This window comes from Penicillium antarcticum (assembly GCF_028974205.1).
Source record: "Penicillium antarcticum strain IBT 31339 chromosome Unknown utg000005l_segment0_segment0, whole genome shotgun sequence".
Taxonomy (NCBI): domain Eukaryota; kingdom Fungi; phylum Ascomycota; class Eurotiomycetes; order Eurotiales; family Aspergillaceae; genus Penicillium; species Penicillium antarcticum.
In genome coordinates, this window is record NW_026695303.1 from 297396 (window position 1) to 314534 (window position 17139).

General features: G+C 49.8%; 7 protein-coding genes across 7 annotated transcripts; 4 read left to right on the plus strand and 3 right to left on the minus strand.

Annotated features, from left to right (window-relative positions):
* Nucleotides 1-566: 566 nt before the first annotated feature.
* N7508_004760 (putative MFS drug efflux pump) lies at nt 567-2659 on the minus strand (the record flags this gene model as incomplete). Its single annotated transcript, XM_058462826.1, has 8 exons — nt 567-977; nt 1030-1160; nt 1218-1590; nt 1642-2021; nt 2071-2227; nt 2289-2347; nt 2397-2475; nt 2525-2659. 8 exons carry the CDS (start codon nt 2657-2659, stop codon nt 567-569), a joined length of 1725 nt encoding a protein of 574 aa, XP_058319304.1.
* A 762-nt stretch (nt 2660-3421) lies between these two features.
* Nucleotides 3422-4339, minus strand: N7508_004761 (PaaI family thioesterase; the record flags this gene model as incomplete). Its single annotated transcript, XM_058462827.1, has 2 exons — nt 3422-3799; nt 3932-4339. 2 exons carry the CDS (start codon nt 4337-4339, stop codon nt 3422-3424), a joined length of 786 nt encoding a protein of 261 aa, XP_058319305.1.
* Nucleotides 4340-4634: 295 nt separating this feature from the next.
* On the minus strand, nt 4635-6465 carry N7508_004762 (ubiquitin-specific protease UBP6; the record flags this gene model as incomplete). Its single annotated transcript, XM_058462828.1, has 3 exons — nt 4635-4693; nt 4746-6401; nt 6450-6465. The coding sequence occupies 3 exons, from the start codon at nt 6463-6465 to the stop codon at nt 4635-4637; spliced, it is 1731 nt and encodes a 576-aa protein (XP_058319306.1).
* A 344-nt stretch (nt 6466-6809) lies between these two features.
* Nucleotides 6810-7579, plus strand: N7508_004763 (actin-related protein 2/3 complex subunit 4 family protein; the record flags this gene model as incomplete). The annotated part of the gene is made up of 6 exons (XM_058462829.1): nt 6810-6812; nt 6864-6957; nt 7018-7179; nt 7232-7302; nt 7350-7520; nt 7571-7579. The coding sequence occupies 6 exons, from the start codon at nt 6810-6812 to the stop codon at nt 7577-7579; spliced, it is 510 nt and encodes a 169-aa protein (XP_058319307.1).
* Nucleotides 7580-8717: 1138 nt separating this feature from the next.
* Nucleotides 8718-9096, plus strand: N7508_004764 (uncharacterized protein; the record flags this gene model as incomplete). The annotated part of the gene is made up of 2 exons (XM_058462830.1): nt 8718-8746; nt 8826-9096. The coding sequence occupies 2 exons, from the start codon at nt 8718-8720 to the stop codon at nt 9094-9096; spliced, it is 300 nt and encodes a 99-aa protein (XP_058319308.1).
* Nucleotides 9097-9207: 111 nt separating this feature from the next.
* On the plus strand, nt 9208-12166 carry N7508_004765 (uncharacterized protein; the record flags this gene model as incomplete). Its single annotated transcript, XM_058462831.1, has 4 exons — nt 9208-9864; nt 9920-9982; nt 10054-10368; nt 10427-12166. The coding sequence occupies 4 exons, from the start codon at nt 9208-9210 to the stop codon at nt 12164-12166; spliced, it is 2775 nt and encodes a 924-aa protein (XP_058319309.1).
* A 2041-nt stretch (nt 12167-14207) lies between these two features.
* N7508_004766 (DUF2461 domain-containing protein) lies at nt 14208-16436 on the plus strand (the record flags this gene model as incomplete). Its single annotated transcript, XM_058462832.1, has 7 exons — nt 14208-14739; nt 14793-15042; nt 15124-15168; nt 15217-15287; nt 15349-15551; nt 16101-16241; nt 16398-16436. The coding sequence occupies 7 exons, from the start codon at nt 14208-14210 to the stop codon at nt 16434-16436; spliced, it is 1281 nt and encodes a 426-aa protein (XP_058319310.1).
* Between the last annotated feature and the right edge of the window lie 703 nt (nt 16437-17139).

The following is a 17139-nucleotide window of genomic DNA, read 5'->3' on the forward strand; positions in this document are numbered from 1 at the left end:
CATTGGTTTGTATACTCTGCCAATTATTGATTATTCAATGTACAAAACCTTGTAAGAATGTACCAGTCCATACATTACCTTTGGCTTTCTCGGGCTTCCACTTTTCTACTTTCTTCTTCGCCTTCTTCACCTCTTCTTAAGTCTCTTTTTCCTTTTTTTTTTACCCGCTTTCGAGTCCCCTAAGTAAATCAATCAGATTATATAAAGGCAAGGTAATAACAGTAATAATAACCATTTCAATGTTGAAGCCATACATGCAGTGTACGGTGCTACTGTCACGAGGCCCGACAGAAGTTCTTTCACCCCCTACCTTTATATGATCTTTTTGATTTACCGGAGACAGTCAAAGGTAAATGGAAAGCTTGAAAAAGGACGTGAAAAAAAGAGTGCTAAGAAAAGGCCTAAGAAGGCAAGCGAAGGAAGGAAGGTAGGGCACAAACAACGCATAAAAGTAAGCCACTCGCTTCGAGCAATTTGTTACGAGCACTGTTAATGAAGACCCATGTGATATGATGTTACCAGAACAAAGTTGATATCTCATATACAAGCTATTTACATATCCATTCTCACATCACGACAGCCACATGGTCAGTCATATACTTCTTAATGTCACCCAAGAAGCAAGCAGCGATGATTGAAATACCACCGAAAGCAATGCTAACATAGTACACCCATTTGTATCCTTCAGCGTAAGCGAGCTGACCAGCCCCTATAACCATCTGGTATGCAGTCTCATTGCCAGCAATGCCAGGGACGTGGCGGATCTCGTCTAACAATGAGGCACCCGTCAACTCGATTACTTCGCCAATTAATTTGACGTCGGTGATGTTGAGCTCCTTCATCATTACTCCGCCGATGTAGTATGTAGCCTTGGGAACGAATTTGGAGATGAAGACGTTGTAGTAAATGGTGTAGCCGATGCCGCCGCCCACCACGCGGATGGAGAGAGTGAGTGCAGAGATTGTGGCAATGAGATCCTGGAAAAAAAGTTAGTCTTGATCAATACACTATTCTTTAAGGTCAACATACATCGGGACAAATGATGGTTGTGATAATCGAGGCTGGCACCACGATTCCTCCAATTCCGAGACCGGCAAGGACGAGGACTCCCCAAAGCTGATACATATTATCAACTCGGCCAATTGACATAGCACCACATCCTGTTAGAGAACGTTAGCGTTCTCTCATCGGAACACAAGCTTGTGTTCAACACTCACCTGCGGTCATCAGAACACTACTGATAATCAAAAGCTCCTTGTTGTGTCCTCGGAAGACACTGAGCAGGGCTAGCACGATACACGCTCCCGCCATGATACCGAACCCAATAGGAAGACTGCGAACTCCAACCATCACAGGATCATGACCGTATACGTTGAAAGATTCGGTGGGCCAGAACATGAGCACAGAGAAGAAGTTCGCACCGGAAATGAAAGTGATGACGAGAGTCAGACCCAGGGTCCGGGGCTCTTGCTTCAGACGAGATGGGAAGATAGGATACTTGGCTCCGTAGACCTCCCAGAATCCAAATGCGACCAGCAGTAAGAATCCGATGATCAATGGTGCGAGGACGTGGGCAGAGCTCCAGGGGTACTAAGCGAGGTCAGTAAGATTAACATTGAAGGGAGTTTTATTAAAGCATACCATATATCCGCCCCATTGTAGACCTGCAAGGAAGACAATGAGACCGGTGATACTGAGGAATCCACCAACGAAATCAATACGGCCAATAATCTCCTTTCGGCTCATTCCAACAGAGTTGACACGTGGAGGAGGAAAATAGAAGAAGATGGTCACCAACAGACCAAAGGCACTCCATGCTCCACAGAACGCTCCGACATAGCGCCAGTGGCTGTAGTATGCGATAAGCTGAGCCCACAAGACCGAAGGGCAGAATGGAACAATGGTGAAGATAAGAGCAGACACGTAGACACCTCGCTTGCGAGTGGGGGCCATTTCAGAAGTAGCAGCTAGGGCAGTCAATTCATTGACTCCAGCACCGGCGCCAGCAACAGCCATTCCAGCTATAAGGGTGTCAGTGAATGTGTTTGTAGTGGCAGCGACGAGACTAACCGATGAAGTAGTTCATTGAGTTCACTGTGCTGCAGACAATCATGCCAATAACGATCAGGGAGGCGCCGATGATTGCGACAGGTCGTCGGCCGATGAGGTCGGATAGGGAGCCTACGAAAGGACATACACCAGCGAGGCCAAGTAAGTTTGCAAGAACCTATGAAGATAGTTGTTAGTTCATCGTGTATACTCTCTAAAACTATAAGATCTCCACTTACAAACCAGACCCATCGATCCGCTCCACCAATGTCTCCATAGATGTAGGGGGGAATACCACCTGAATGAGCATTAGATAATGAGCTTGGTCTCTATTCGGCCGGTCATACCAAACAAATAGACGGGAATTTGGCTTCCAGTCCACAGGAAAGCCATAGCAACGAAGCCCATGAATCGACGGAATGTCATCTGGCTATAGTTAGTACATCGCACCATAAATTGCACAAGGAACACCTACTGGGACATCCATCTCCGACTCATGCAATCCTTCCTCAGACCCTGAACCAGCCATTTCCTGGTGACTGAGGCGTCGTTCAGAGTCACTATTCTCCTGGTGCCGCACCACGCTCTTCTCATCGACATGGGTCGCCATAATGGGCAGAACTCAGAAAATAAAAGCCCAACGGTGGGGAAGTAAAAAGAAAAGATGGAAGGTGCCCCAGAATATACCAAGAAATCCGGGGGATTGACAGGCCCACCGAACTAAATAAGTCAATTCCGACAGATCAAAAGTATAGGAAATGAACAAAGACCAAGCGACGGGTCGAAAATATAACCCCAGTTCCACAACGGGGTCATGACCTAGTGTATCGGAAATGGCCGCTTGGGAGACGAATCAAAAGGCCAAAATTGAGCCTGTCGTAGACTAACGAGGAGTCAAAACGCCAAAGCTTGTCAATTATGCGATAGCCGGGATGAGAATGCTTGAAATCGAGAAAATGCCGAGGCAGCTTGGCAATTCGCGTACAAATCTCCTCATTTTGGGCCGATTCGCCCCCCGGAAATGCGGGGGAGAAAACGTGGAGAGAAGTATACTCTTGGGCCTCGATCTTGTTTCGGAGGCCATACCAGAAAGGGATCAGCCCCGAAAGTGTAACAAGAGTGTATGATATGTGCATTAAATCTATGTATAATGACAAAATCTGTGAGATAGCCCGTGTAGGCAATGATTGTTCTACATGAAACGTGAGTCTTTAAATATTCTGGCTTCCAGGCTATACAGCCTAGCAAAAATGCAGAGATCCAAAAGACGAGCCGATGAGATCGTAAGGCAGAAGCTGGCGAGACGCAGAAGCTTGCGAGTCATACGGGCAATGACCCCATATCCGTCGATATCAAGCCATCATTGATCCACTCAAAAGTGGTCCCCGACTTTAGCGAGCTGCAGCTTCTTAGGAACAACGAAAAGACCAGTTGCCTCAACACAGAGTCGACCTGCCATATCGCGGACTTCACACTTGGCATAGGCCTTACGGTCAGTGCTCCGTTCCTGGTCTAGTGTTGTATGCAGGGTATAGAAATTGTCCGAGTAGACCGGGGCGCGGTAGTTGAGGTTGAGATTGGCTGTAACACCAGTTCGCGCTGGGAAGTGCCGAATAGCAACTCGTCCCAAGTTCTCATCGATGACCGTACCCAGTGCGCCGCCATGAACCATCGTTGGCCAGCCCTCCAGGCCAGGCCCAAGGAAGACCACGCTAACGATTTTCTTCTCCTTGTCGTTCCAGAATACTTTCTGTCATGTATGGAAATAGTTAGATCAGACGGGATCCCGAGGTTCGGTAGTTGGAGACGTTCGGTATTTGCATGATAGGGCACACGGGCACCAACCACTGCAGACGCCATACGCCAAAGGAGGTCAACCAACCTGTAATCCTAGACCTCTGCTGCCAGCCAAAGGGCCAGAAGTCAGGCGGTGTTCCTTATGGTCCTCCGAGAAGTTCTCGTAGACGTCCTTCTCCACATAATCCGGTTCCCGGCGCAGCTCCTGTACGATAGGCAGGCCAATGTCGAACACGCGTTGGACTTCCTGAAGTTCGATTCGGTCCACTACAGACCCTGGGGCTGGTGGCGCTGAGATCTTATCGTCCATCCATTTCCCTGCACCTACGCCAAGAGCTCCAAATATTCCTGCATATATTAGATGGCGCGGCCACCGCGATGATTGGGTCCGGGCATTGGGTGTGGTGCTGGAGTTTCGGATCGGTACTCGCCAAGAGGGCCGCGTTCGTGTCGCAGATTGTCGCAGAGCCGGAAAGATGCGAGAATGGTTCATTGTGATCACATTGTCCAGAGATGAGAATACATTGATCGGATTTCTTGAGAGCCGAGGCCGATGTCACGTGAGACCAGTATATTTCGTCATTGGTCGATGCTGTGCGAGTATTCTATCTACAAACTACGCAGTTAACGCTGCTACAAATTACCTAAGTGCTAAGTGAAAGGTAAATGAATTGGTCACATAATGGCGGGGGACGAGCATCACTCATGTTCATCGTTCTATTCATCTAGACAACATTGGAAGATTTCATATGAATAGATCTTCAATCATACAATCACGATCTCTCGAATTACTCCGTAGGCAGGTCAATGGCACGGTAAAGACAGATGAGAGCAGAATGAGATTCACCTATTATACTGTTAGTTATGTCTCGTGCAGAATGTGGTATGAGAAAACTTACCACCACCGGAAAGAGTCTCGATCTTCTGGGCCTCGACCTCGGTCACGGTATCATCGTTGAACCACCACCACTTATCATCCTGCTCACGGCGCTTGTTGCCGGTCTGAGCCTCGTCTTTGTTCTGCTTCTTAACATATGCCGTGTAGTGACCGCTGTCGGCACTAGCACCCTGGTGGGTAATCACAGCACGAAGCTCGTACAGACCAGACTGGTTGGTGCCACTGTCTCCAGAGCCCTGCTGCTTGACCAGCTCTTGGAGTTCCTTCTTGGCAACGCGGATAGACTCAGCCTTCTCGGCTTCATATTCGGCGTCGGTCTTGAAAGTCTCCTCCATCTGACTGTCGCCGTCGTTGTCCTTGGACTTAGCCTTGCTCTCCTCGGCAGCCTTCTTCTTTTGCATGGGCTCCACACTCTCCCCCAGGTTAGTTTCCTTCTTCTGGCGCTCTTCGCGCTCCACAGCAATTCTTTGACGCTTCTGGGCACGCTCGACATCTATTTCCTCCTTGCGGATCTCACGAACCTTATCCCGAATGGGGATGAGCTGCTTGCGTAGGTCGTCGGTGCAGAACTCCACCACATCCAGCTCAGCGGGGAATGTCACCTTGCGCATAATCTTTGCCTTTTTCTGAGTCTCACGCTTCCAGAAGAAACGGACAAAGTGCACCGTGAGATACTTGGGTAGGCGGGCGATACGAGATCGTTTTTTGTATAGAGAGTTGGTGCCCAGAAGAGGAGAGTTCTTCTCAATATGTTCCTCCAAACCAGACAAGATTCCATCCTGCAAATGGTTGGTTTCCTTTCCAATATGACAATCAAGCTTGTAAAACACATCGGAACTTTGGCTTGGTTCCTCGCCGAGTTCCTTGGCCGCTGGGTCCTCGCATTCAGTGATGGATTCGAATTGTCCTGCGAGATATTTGTCGACAAAAGTGGTTTTCGTGGCAGACTCTCCCTCGCCTTCCGTGATAGTCAACTTGGCTCTCAGCTGGTTGATAATTTGAGAGAAAGCTTCCTCGGCATCCTGCTGGGCGTATCCTTGTCCGTTTCGGTCACGCTGGGCGAATTGAGGGAAGACGGCTCGGAGGGCGTTGAGGAACATCAACGGAGGGATGCCTTCCTGGGTCTCGGACATCTGCTTGAACAGGTCTCGTAGAGCAGCGGCCAAGTCTCGCGAACCTCCCAAACCACCAAGACCAAAGCTACTGAGATCGGAGAGACCTGAGCCGCCAGCTCCTGGGGTTGGGCGATACCGAAGAAGCTCGTCTTGGAGCTCCGGGACGCTTCGCAAAGCTTGTAGAGAAGAATTGAGGTAGCATGTGTTGCCCAAATTCTGTAGACCAGCCGGGGTAGCACCCTCCTGCTGGGCCAGATCCGCCTCGGTCATATCCTCCAGGAACTTGACAGTCTCCTTCGGCCGACCGAGATCAGCGGAACCCTGGCCACCGGATGGCGTGCCCATCATCATAAACATCTGGCCGGGTTTGGCGTTCAGAGAGGAAAGTGCGGTATCATCTTTGAGCTGACCACCCTTGATCAGAACCTTTTGACGATCGGGTTCAACACCGGTCAGGGAGAACAGCTGGTACTTGAGGGTTTCGCCGTTGGAGGTCGGATCGAGCTCGACTTCGTGGCGCTTGCCCGCATGCTTAACGATGACTAGGTTTGTCAGTGATCGTCGGGAAATAGAAACTCATCCAGACTCACTCGGTATAGCTGCCATATTTGATGAAACTAAACGATAACGTTTGAAGAATAGAGAGCTTGAAAGAGCTGCAAAGGTAAACAGCGAGGCAAGGAAGCGTGGGGGCAATGCAAACTGCTCAAACACCATCATCACCGCCCACTCGGACGTCAACCTCCCCCTCTGCCTAGACACTCTGTTATCTTTGTGTTCTACGCTCACTCTTCAATTGTTCAGGGTCTTTTTTCTTGAGTTACTGGGGTCGAGCATTTCACTGCACGTACTCCGCTACTTTATTCTGTTGTTTCAGCTCCTGTTGGGGCATAAACTATCCGCGAGCTACCCTTCTTACTACCCGTGGAAGCTACCAATTGCCTTCCACCATGGTGAGTCCCGTTCGCCCAAGATTGATTACTCTGGAACTGACACTATCTCAGTCGCAAAGCTTGAGGCCATACCTGCAGGCCTGCCGCTCCTCCCTCACCGCCGCTCTGGCGATCTCCAACTTCGCATCCCAAACATCGGAACGCCGTACGTCTAGACTTTAGAACATACAAGGGAGACTCGCCTACTGACCTTTTTTTTTTCTAGACAATGTGCCCGAAATCGAAGCCCAAAGCAGTCCGGAGGTCTTGCTGAACCCATTGACCATCTCCCGCAACGAGAACGAGCGCATGCTGGTCGAACCGAGTGTGAACAGTGTCAGAATCAGTCTGAGGATCAAGCAGGCAGATGAGATTGAACACATCCTGGGTAAACATATGATATGACCCGTGAGTGAAGCATAGATGCTGACTTGCTTTAGTTCACAAGTTCACCCGTTTCCTGACCCAACGAGCTGAGTCGTTCTTCATTTTGCGCAGGAAGCCAGTTGAGGTAAGTTGCACTGGTAGGTTGAGAGTGTCCAAAGCTAATTGAACCAGGGCTATGATATCTCCTTCCTCATAACCAACACCCATGTCGAGATGTTACTGAAGCACAAATTAGTGGACTTTGTCATCCAGTTCATGGAAGAGGTAGACAAGGAGATTTCGGAGATGAAGCTCTTCTTGAATGCGCGTGCTCGATTCGTTGCCGAGTCTTTCCTGACACCGGTATGTTTACGATGACTCGCAGCTATTGATGATTACTAACCGTGGCACAGTTCGATTAAATTCCCTAGCGTTTCCTTGTTGCTGACTCCGAATAATGAATGACCTTGTGTTTCCCTCCTTCTCCTGTACAGATATCACAGGCTTGCAATGATTCAGAGAAGCTTTTACCGGTCCCCGTCCACAATAGTCTCTAAGCCTATATGGGAGAGATAGTAGAGTCATAGAGATACTTGTAGTAGATTGGGACCATGCATGCCTGTGTATGAATGTTACAACGAATATGTCGTTGGGGACAGGGGCGGCATGGCAAGGTGCTTATTTGCACAGATTGGATTTTCAGAGCGTAAGAAACTACATAGTACAGAATAAGACAATATTAACTTATCTCCTTGTTGCTACATGTCCCCTATGAGGTATACAACGCTGGCGTTATATCACGATAGGTTTATTTTCTTGTGTCGAAACCATGTCTGATGATCCATTTAGCTAATAAGTACCACTGTCGTGCTGTTTGGCTATGATATTGGCTTCAAGGGTAGAATGCCACACAGCGACTATGCGACGAAGACCCACATTGCCCGGGAATAAGAGCAATTCTCTAAATGGGCTGATCGAAAGGTGTCTCAAATAGCAATCAAATTAGAGCTTAGTTAATGCTCTACGATCTGCAATAGATAAAACGCGATTTAATAAGAATCAGTTGAGTTATGGTTAAAAAGCAAGTCTGTCTGGTGAACGCCACAATGCGGATGTGCAAGTAAATACGTTAACAGCGGGGCGGTGCGTGGCCCTACGCCAAACCACTGACTCGGGAACCCCTAATATTGCTGGTACGCCTTCACCTATACCAACTTGGATGAATTACACTGGCAGATGTATAGTAAACATAGCCAAATACAGACTCTGCAAGTTTTATCACCATTAAACCTTTGGGGGTGTAGATCCAATGGTGGCAGTAAAAAGGCAGAATCCACAACCCACGCTCTCGCAACAGTACTCGATCTCCCCTCGTCGATTCTCTGCCACACCGCCCAGCCTCGTGCACGGACCCAGTCCTACTGCCACGGGGCCGCTGAGCCCTAACGACTTGAAGCATGTGCTTCATGTGGCTACGGGCCATTCAAGAATGGCTTTGGCCAAAGCCAATACAGCTGGATGAGCTTCTGGAGCTGGGGAGTATTGAGGGTAGCAATCGCCATGGTGTCTACTCCGGCGATTTTGGCTATGTGCGTTCAAACTCCCTTGGCATTTGCTGGCATAGACCATAGTATATAGGAATGTGTGCTAATCGTGCAGTATTTTCAGGACGATGCAATTGAGGGCCCCCTGCTTCACTGGACTAGTTGATGCTGTCACTGATGAGCCAGCAATTTTCTTGTCTTCCTTACCAGAGGAGTCTCCTTCGGTGGCCCAGAAGTTTGTGCCTGCCTTTGGAGGAGACGGGGCCGAGGAACAAGGTGCTGAGGAAAAGAAAGTGGTCGGTGCTGCCTTGGGTTTTTATCTTGAGAACTTTCGTTCGACATATTCCCCCCATCTCCCTGCGCCTTTTCTCTCTCCTACCCCTCCCAATTCCTGACCCTCCACATCTTCTCCATCTACTCCTTTTCCCAACTCATCTTTCACTGCAACTGGTCAACCCAATCGTCCTCATCGTCTAGATCATCTGGCTTTTGGCCACCTGCAAGAGATGGCGTGGCCCTGTCATGGCGGGGAAGATTCCCCTGACATGAAGGGCTTCGACCTTCTCCGACGGTCGACAATTTATGACCTCCTCAAGGAGACTCGTATCCCCTTCGTCTCCACCGTGGACACGGTCAAGCCGTGCACTTTCGGTGTTGTGCTGATCACCAGCGTAAGTGTCTTTCCCACTACCCCACGTGCAACTCTGGTTGTCTCGCCAGTTCCGTTTGCTAAGCATCTCCAGATTCCATACGGTATCACCCGCCAAGAGGTCACTTCTTTCCTGGGCTCTGAAGCACAGTGGCTGGCAAACCACAATGGGGCCTGTCCTATTCATATCATGATGGAACGTTCCACTGGCAAGACTATGGATTGCTACATTGAATTTGTTTCTGAGCAAGTTGCTGCACGGGTAGCTTATCGCCTCGGTAATGCCTATGATGCTTACAGTTCCCCTCGAATGGGTAACCGCCACGTTGAGATTTCTTTCAGCAACCAAGATGCCTTGCTCAAGGCTATGTTTCCCTTAGCCAAGTGTGTCAAGTGGGTCAATGGCTCTCCTGTTATACTGGAAGGCATCCCAGAATGGTCAAGTGGCTTTGATGGTTTTCTGACTGGCGAGGAGCTCTACTGCCTTGGTCGTCATTCGGACACACCTTACCGAGTATGTCTTCCCGTTCTTGGATCGTTTGTCATTCAATTTTACTAACATAGTGCAGAGTGTGTTCGCAAACAGAGTGCCTCAGCGGTGCTACGAATCCCTCATCAGCACTATCTGGAAGGTAATTGCTATGGTTTGCCCTTCCCGTTGCCGTTTGTTCTGTCGATCTAATCATGTTGTCTGCCCTTGCAGTTTCCATGGTATGCAACCGGCATGTACACCGTTCACGACCGCAATCAACTCTTTGAGCTCTTAAAGCAAATGGTCGACAATCTTCGCGCTACGTCGCAAAAGGAAACCCGAACCGTGGGACTTGATGAACGTCTACTCCGCGAGCTTACCTGGTGTGGAATTCTTTGCCCTGGCTTCAACCCACGCCAGAAGTACAACATTGCCAGCAAGTCTCAGCTCCCCGAGTTTGAACACATTCTGGACCACGACTGGTGCCAGTACTTTCCCTTCGACACCTTGGGCTACGCGGATGAGTACTCCCTGTTGGACTACCAGGTACGGAATGTCATTGCGAGACTCACTTGTGAACAGTGCTAATTCCCGAATTCTTCAGATTTATGCCTACTTGACGTCTCAGGGTGAGCTCGATCGCATCAACATCGAGAATGAAGGATACCACAATGGCCACATAGATCCGCGTGTTCGCAGACTGTTTGGTGTCAACTGGTTCTCATGGAGGGCTGACACTGCCAAGCTGAAGCTGTTTAAAGATGCGGTCGATTACGAGAAGTGCCTCCTCCGTCAGCTCGTCATCACTGGATACAGGAGCTACCACGCTATCCCCCGTGGTGACGAGGAAGACAGCTCCTCTTCGATTGGGACTGCACCTCCCGATACCCCAACAGTTACGGTTACCGAGAAGTCTTTTGACAGCCAGAAGACAATTTCTGCTTTTCCTCGTGCTGCTCCGATTATTCTTGTTCCTCCTCCTCGTCCTCCTCCTGATGCACCACCTATTTCAGCTCGCACCGCTCAAGTTCTTGCTGCTCCTTTCAATCGGCGAACTCAAGCTGCTCAGCAGACCGGTGAAAGCGGAAGTCTCCAGTCTCGCACCCTACGTCATTTGTCTGCACCTGATTTTCGCTTCAGTGCCCAGCCGAGCTCCTCCAGCCCTCAGCAGGTCATCGAAACTGTAAACAAGCAGGCTCACTTGCGACGCAACATGTCCACCCCCGAGCAGTCTAATTCACTCGTTCCATGCAACGTTGAAAACACCGAGAGTGGAAGCTCGCGCAATGATGACGGTTCTTCCAAGGAGTCTGTCCAGACTACGCCTCGTCTATCACGCGTTCCGCTGAACTACACTGATGTCAACTTCCATCGGCCCATTTCACCCCAGGAAACTCGTTCCACCTCGCAGGGAGTACGCCCCTCTGGTCAACTTGAAGTTGGGGAAACTTACTCTCCTTTTAATTCCATCCCCGAGCCTCATATGTCCAATTTCATAACCAGTGGTGAATTTGATCGCGAGTGGCGTTTCCCATATACTTCAAGTGCTATGGATGTTCCTCCCCCAAGTTTTATCCCTTACCGCCGTGCCATGCCGCGTTCTGCGTCCCAGTTCCTCCCATTCGAGGCCCTGCCGTACCAGGTAATGTTCCGGGATGAGCCTCCTTCGTTGCAATATTGCCAAGCTCAGCAGTCTCGGGCTCACCAAGCCCAGTCTCAGGAGCAACAGTCTCAGGACTCTCAGGACTCCCAGGAGTCCCAGGAGTCCCAGGATCAGCAGCCCCAAAATCAGCAACACCAGGCTCAAGAACAACAGTCTCAAAAACCCCAGTGTCAGCAGTATCCTCCACAGATGTACCTGTCTTACTGTCCCGAGTTTCAGGATCCTCAGTATTACCAGGCTTCGTGCTATCCCCTGCAGCACAACCTCGAGTATCAACAACTGCAGTATGAGGCTCGGCAGCTTCAGTCTCAGTATCTCCAGGCCCAGCAGCTCCCGGCCAAGGAACAACGGTCCAAGGAGAAAGGAATCCAAGACGAACAGGCTACTCCGGTTCCTCGCTACCGCACCCCCCATCACCGCGCGACAAGCTCGACTTACAGCCAGATTCCCACTTACTACGTTCCGCATGCTACGGCACAGAACATCCGATCGCACTCTGATCCCTTCGCCCCTGGTCCCTATGAGCCAGCTAGTGCTCGTTCCCGATCTGACATGCTCACTGACAACCCCCCTGTCAACACGCCTTTCTTTGATAGTGTGCGTCAAGGTCAGCGCCAGCGTCGCACATACCAGCCCCCTCACAATTCTTCTCGTGGTTCTTCTCGTGGTACTTCCAGATAATCGATACGGCTTTTCTCGAACGGTCTCCTCTCCCGAGGACTGACTTTCGTTCTTCTGACACGGTAACAGTCAACGTTTCCTTATGGTTTTTCCCCCGGCTTCCGCCGTCCTCGGTTATTCCTTGCGTCAACTGCCCTTTTTTGACGATACCTTATGCGTTTCATTTTCAACACTCCACTGCGTTATTCTTGCCTTTTTTTCCCTGCTTTCGATGTTTGACATCCACAGGCTGACAACAACTCCTCTCCACATGGTTCAAAAACAATAAACCCACAAAAATAGTTCCTTAACTCAGGGCTATCAATTTTCTGGCTTCGCGGCACCACCCTGTCTAATATCTCTAGGGAGCTGGGGCCACCAGTACAGCAGTACCCCAATTCCGTAAATTGAGATTTTGCGTTTTGTTTTTATCGCAGGACATAGCCAAAACTGATGAATATGAAATTGTTGGGAGAGTTCGCTCCGGAGAGTGGCACTGGGCGCCTTACCAACTACACGAACCCACAGAAGGGCGTGTCCTAGCTTACCAATAAGATAATATTTTGTTGATTTTCATCTTTTGTAGCTTTCTTTGTAGTCCTTGTTTGTAGTGCATGGCGGATATGCCCGGTAAGATGCAGAACCCATCAGATATTGTATCACTTTCTTTTTTATCTTCTGAATCTGGCAGACAAACGCCGCTCAGATGATATAGGTCCCCTTTGCAACACAAATATGCTGTTTGTAGGTGCATCTAGACTCTACATGACCAACAAAAGCCCTCTTCTTGGAACGGCAATCGACAATCGGGATCGATATCCGAGGTTAGACTGAGGACACTGCCTCAATCTCAGTTATATTCACAAGAATAGACATCACCGGGCCATAGAACTCCTCTCCTTGGAACGGCAATCAATCGACGCGGGAGATCAATATCCAAGGCCAAGTTGATGAGGCTGCCTCAGGACCAGATCTCAGGCACCAGATTAGATACTACCAAGTCAAGTTCATAATGCAAGGACTCAGCCCGAACCAAACGAGCCGGCTAAGAGCAGAAGGGTCGGGTTTACTGTAGGCTTCCAGACATGGAAGCTGGCATTCGCTCTCGGCGAGGTTTTTAGGCAGATGCAAATGAGACGAGAGAGAGATTGCAGTGAGTGTGGGTGTTTTTGAAGTGCCCGAATCAGAAGCTATTACGGTGGAAACTGTTAGGTACTGAGGCTCGTTGGGCATTGCTTTGAGATATGGCTAACACAGAATAGATCGGATGTCCCTTGAGAGAACCCCCCGAACACGCCATACAGTCCAAATCTAGGCATGTCGGATGCTAAGTATAGTCCATTTGGGGACTTGTTATCCCGCGGCATCATTTGAAAGCGAAAAGCTCCAAAGAGAACACGCCGGGGTCGTTATATCGGCTTCGGGCTCAAAGTGGGCGATTTGAAAGCTGTTGAGCCATCACTTGGCCATGAGGCCTTTTTTACGAGTTCAAATACAATGTCTGTGGCTCGGGGGTCTTGTTAGGGATAAGGGCAGGGGTTTGCGACCACGTGAACACCTGCTTTTCCTCGGAGGATCAGCATACCGACCGAATGATAACGAATGATAGATATTGTGGGATGCGCATACATCGGCATATGTTTGTTGCATACAAAATTTCAAGCTCTAGCTTGTCCTATATGCTATAATGCTAAACGATCGAGCTAGAGGCCCACATACTTCGAGATTTGGAAGTCCGAAGAGTGCTGCGTTTACGGAGTAGAAGCTCTACTTGTCTTTTGGAGCAAGACAAGGCCCACTATTAACCCATACAACGATATGTGTTCTTCAGCATTTCAAAGAGGTGAACGTAAAGTTGCGGCAAGGGTTTCGGACAAAAAGCGGAGCCGTTTATTACGCAAAGCCGGTTTTAGGCCCCTTGGGGATTTCTTACTTTACACTTTCGACTCTACATCTCTCTTTGTTTTGCTTTTTTTGTAGCCGATTTCGATTTTGGAAATTTCTTGTTCTACGAAAAACATAGAAAAAGCACGTTTCAAAGGTCAGTGTTTAGTTATTTAGAATGCCTCGCTCGTCTCGGCCTGTTACCGCGTCGCCTGAAGCGCCTGTGGCGCCAAAGCGACGCGCTTCAGCTCGACTTTCTGCCGGGGAACCAGAGGTCAAACGGGTCAGGTCAAACATCGGCCTGCCCAACCGCGGGGCTAAATCCACGACGAAGAAGAGCAAGTACTTCGAACCGGAAAGTTCTGACAATCCTGGTCTTGAGTCCGATGCCTCGCAGGGCGCCGACTCCGGCTCCGCGTACGAAGAAGGAAAGGAATCTTCCTCAGATGAGACAGAGCCGGAGGAGCCTTCCGAGAGCGAGGACGCCAAACCCAAGGGTAGCTCGCGACAAAGCGCCGGTAGCGCTAAGGGCCAAGAACTTTGGCGCGAGGGCGTCAGAGCCGGTCTAGGACCCGGCAAGGAAGTTGTCATCGCGAAGCCCAAGGCGCGAGAGGCGGGCGATACCCCATATGAGGATGAGACATTACACCCCAACACCAAGCTGTTCCTCATCGACTTGGCGGAGAACAATGATCGCGAATGGATGAAGGGTAAGTGGGAAACATCACTCGCGGGTATGGAGTGGCTGGTTGACTTTGCGCAGCGCACGATCCGGATTATCGCGCGGCAAAGAAGGACTTCGAGACGTTTGTTGAGAGTCTCACATCCAAGATATCGGAAGTGGATGCTACCGTTCCCGAACTTCCTCCAAATGACCTGGTAGACACCCCCAACCATGTCACCATGTCACCTATATCACCCACATGTATCCTTGACAGGCCCCTCACTGATGTTCCTAGATCTTCCGCATCCACAGGGATGTTCGCTTCAGCAAGAATCCACTTCCATACAAGGTATGCATTGTGTTCCCTCCCTAGGTTCCAGGTTCCTGTTGCGTCTGACGAATGTGCTTGTGTGACTGTGATCTTCATTAGCGGCGCTTATGCTGACAGTGACCAGACCCATTTCTCTGCAGCTTGGTAAGTGTCGGCACTAATATCTGGAGTAGTCCACTGAACGTCATGCAGGTCTCGCACTGGTAAAAAGGGCCCATACGCCGCATATTATGTGCACTTTCAACCTGGCTCTTGTTTTGTCGGTATGTCTGACCATCCTTCCTCTTCCATCATGATCACCCGACCGGCTCACTGTGTGCACAGGCTGTGGTCTGTGGAACCCAGAGGCAGAGCCTCTTGCCATGCTCCGAGAGGACATCGACGAGCACGCGGACCGCTGGAAGGAGGTACTCCGGGAGCCCGAGCTGCGCCGCGAGTTTCTGAAGGGAGCATCGGATGACGACGACGCGGTTGTGAATGCGTTTACGCATCATAACAAGGAATCTGCTCTCAAAGTCAAGCCCAAGGTAACTATCCCTGATCAATGGTCTCGATGAAGAGACCTTACCTCTCTTGCTTCTTATCACTTCCCCTATCACATCTTTCACCGGTTGCATCAACTGGTGATGCCTATGGTGCCTGAGGATGCCAGTGTACCAACCTAGAGGGTGGGCGGATCGTAGGGTTCGCCATCGAGTCGCGTCCATCACGTCCATGTCTCTCCGACCGGTGGCTCATCGATCCGGAATTTTTACATCCATCTCGATCAACGAGTAACATGAGTGCAATGACTTGATGAGATCATAGAGATTGGATGGACTCCCGATCTGCCAGAAATTTGGACTGTCAAAATGCACGCGTCCATGGCTCAAACCCGGGTCATTCTCCCTGGACCGAACCAAGACGAATGAATAGTTCCAGAGTACTCCTCTTTACTGTGCACTCTGCAGTGAAGACATTTTGCCCCCTTTGTCGGAGAAATGGACCGGGATGGGTTACGCCGTCGTTGGTTCCATGGTTCACAACCGCGCCAGGCTCCACGTTACCAAGGTTCAACATGCTGACAAACAACTTAGGGTTACGAGGCGAACAATGAGAATATCAAGTTGCTACGTCTACGCAGTTTTACCATGGGAAAGCCCTTGGCTGATGAGGATTTGGCTGGTTCAAATGCCCAGGAGAAGATAGCTGCTTTGATGGCTATCATGGAGCCCTTCGTAAGATCATTCCAATTTTGCCCCTCTCGACTAGTCGGTTTTCCCTTCTGAGCTAGCCACTTCGGCCGTGCCCGTCCCTTTTTTTTATCCACCGAATCACGCTTCATAGCCCGCCCTTTCGAATTTCTGTACGCTGACCGCTTCTCTTCATGACAGGTGACGTATCTGAACAGTGTAGTTATGCCCGATCAGTAACATGATTGGGACTGATAAGGAGAAAGAGATCTGGCTTTTTCTTTGGGGATATCCTGCATTACGTGTCATTTTTTTACTCTTTTTTATACTGGGAAGTACAGAGTGTACGGAGTATGGGCTCGGGTTTTTTGTCTCTCTGAGACGTGAAACCGGATCCCCATCGACGCCCTCCTGCACACAGCCTTTCTTGGGTCTGCCCCCGCCGCCAATTCCTGGTGCTGCAGACTGGCCTTGGAGTGAATTATCACTGCACTTGCATTACATCTAGCTACTGCACACTGCATTGCCCACAGAGTCAAGGGTCCAGATTCGATCCTTTGCGCGTCCTTTCCTTGCCTCGCCTTGCATTGTGCTTTTTCCCCTCCTTGTTCCCGCCCCAAAGCCACAACCCCTCTCAACAGTTTACATATTTACAGTTTACCCTTTTTGCAATTTCAAGTCCAGAACGCCCAAGTATTTCTAAATTAATATGCCTGACGCACATTATATCGCCACCGCAAGCGCCCGCGTTCGGCCCGTTGTCGGGCATGCCCGCTAGACTAACCTTGGGAGTCTGTGGATTAAGGCCCGGGTCTGCTCCGCCGGTCCCAGATTGTGGTTTTTGAAAGCACCTTCCTGGTCTGGAATGGACTGCATTTATTTGACTGGTTGTGTATTTGTATTGTTTCGGTTGCATAGTTGGGCTTCGTAGTGGAGGTTGGTT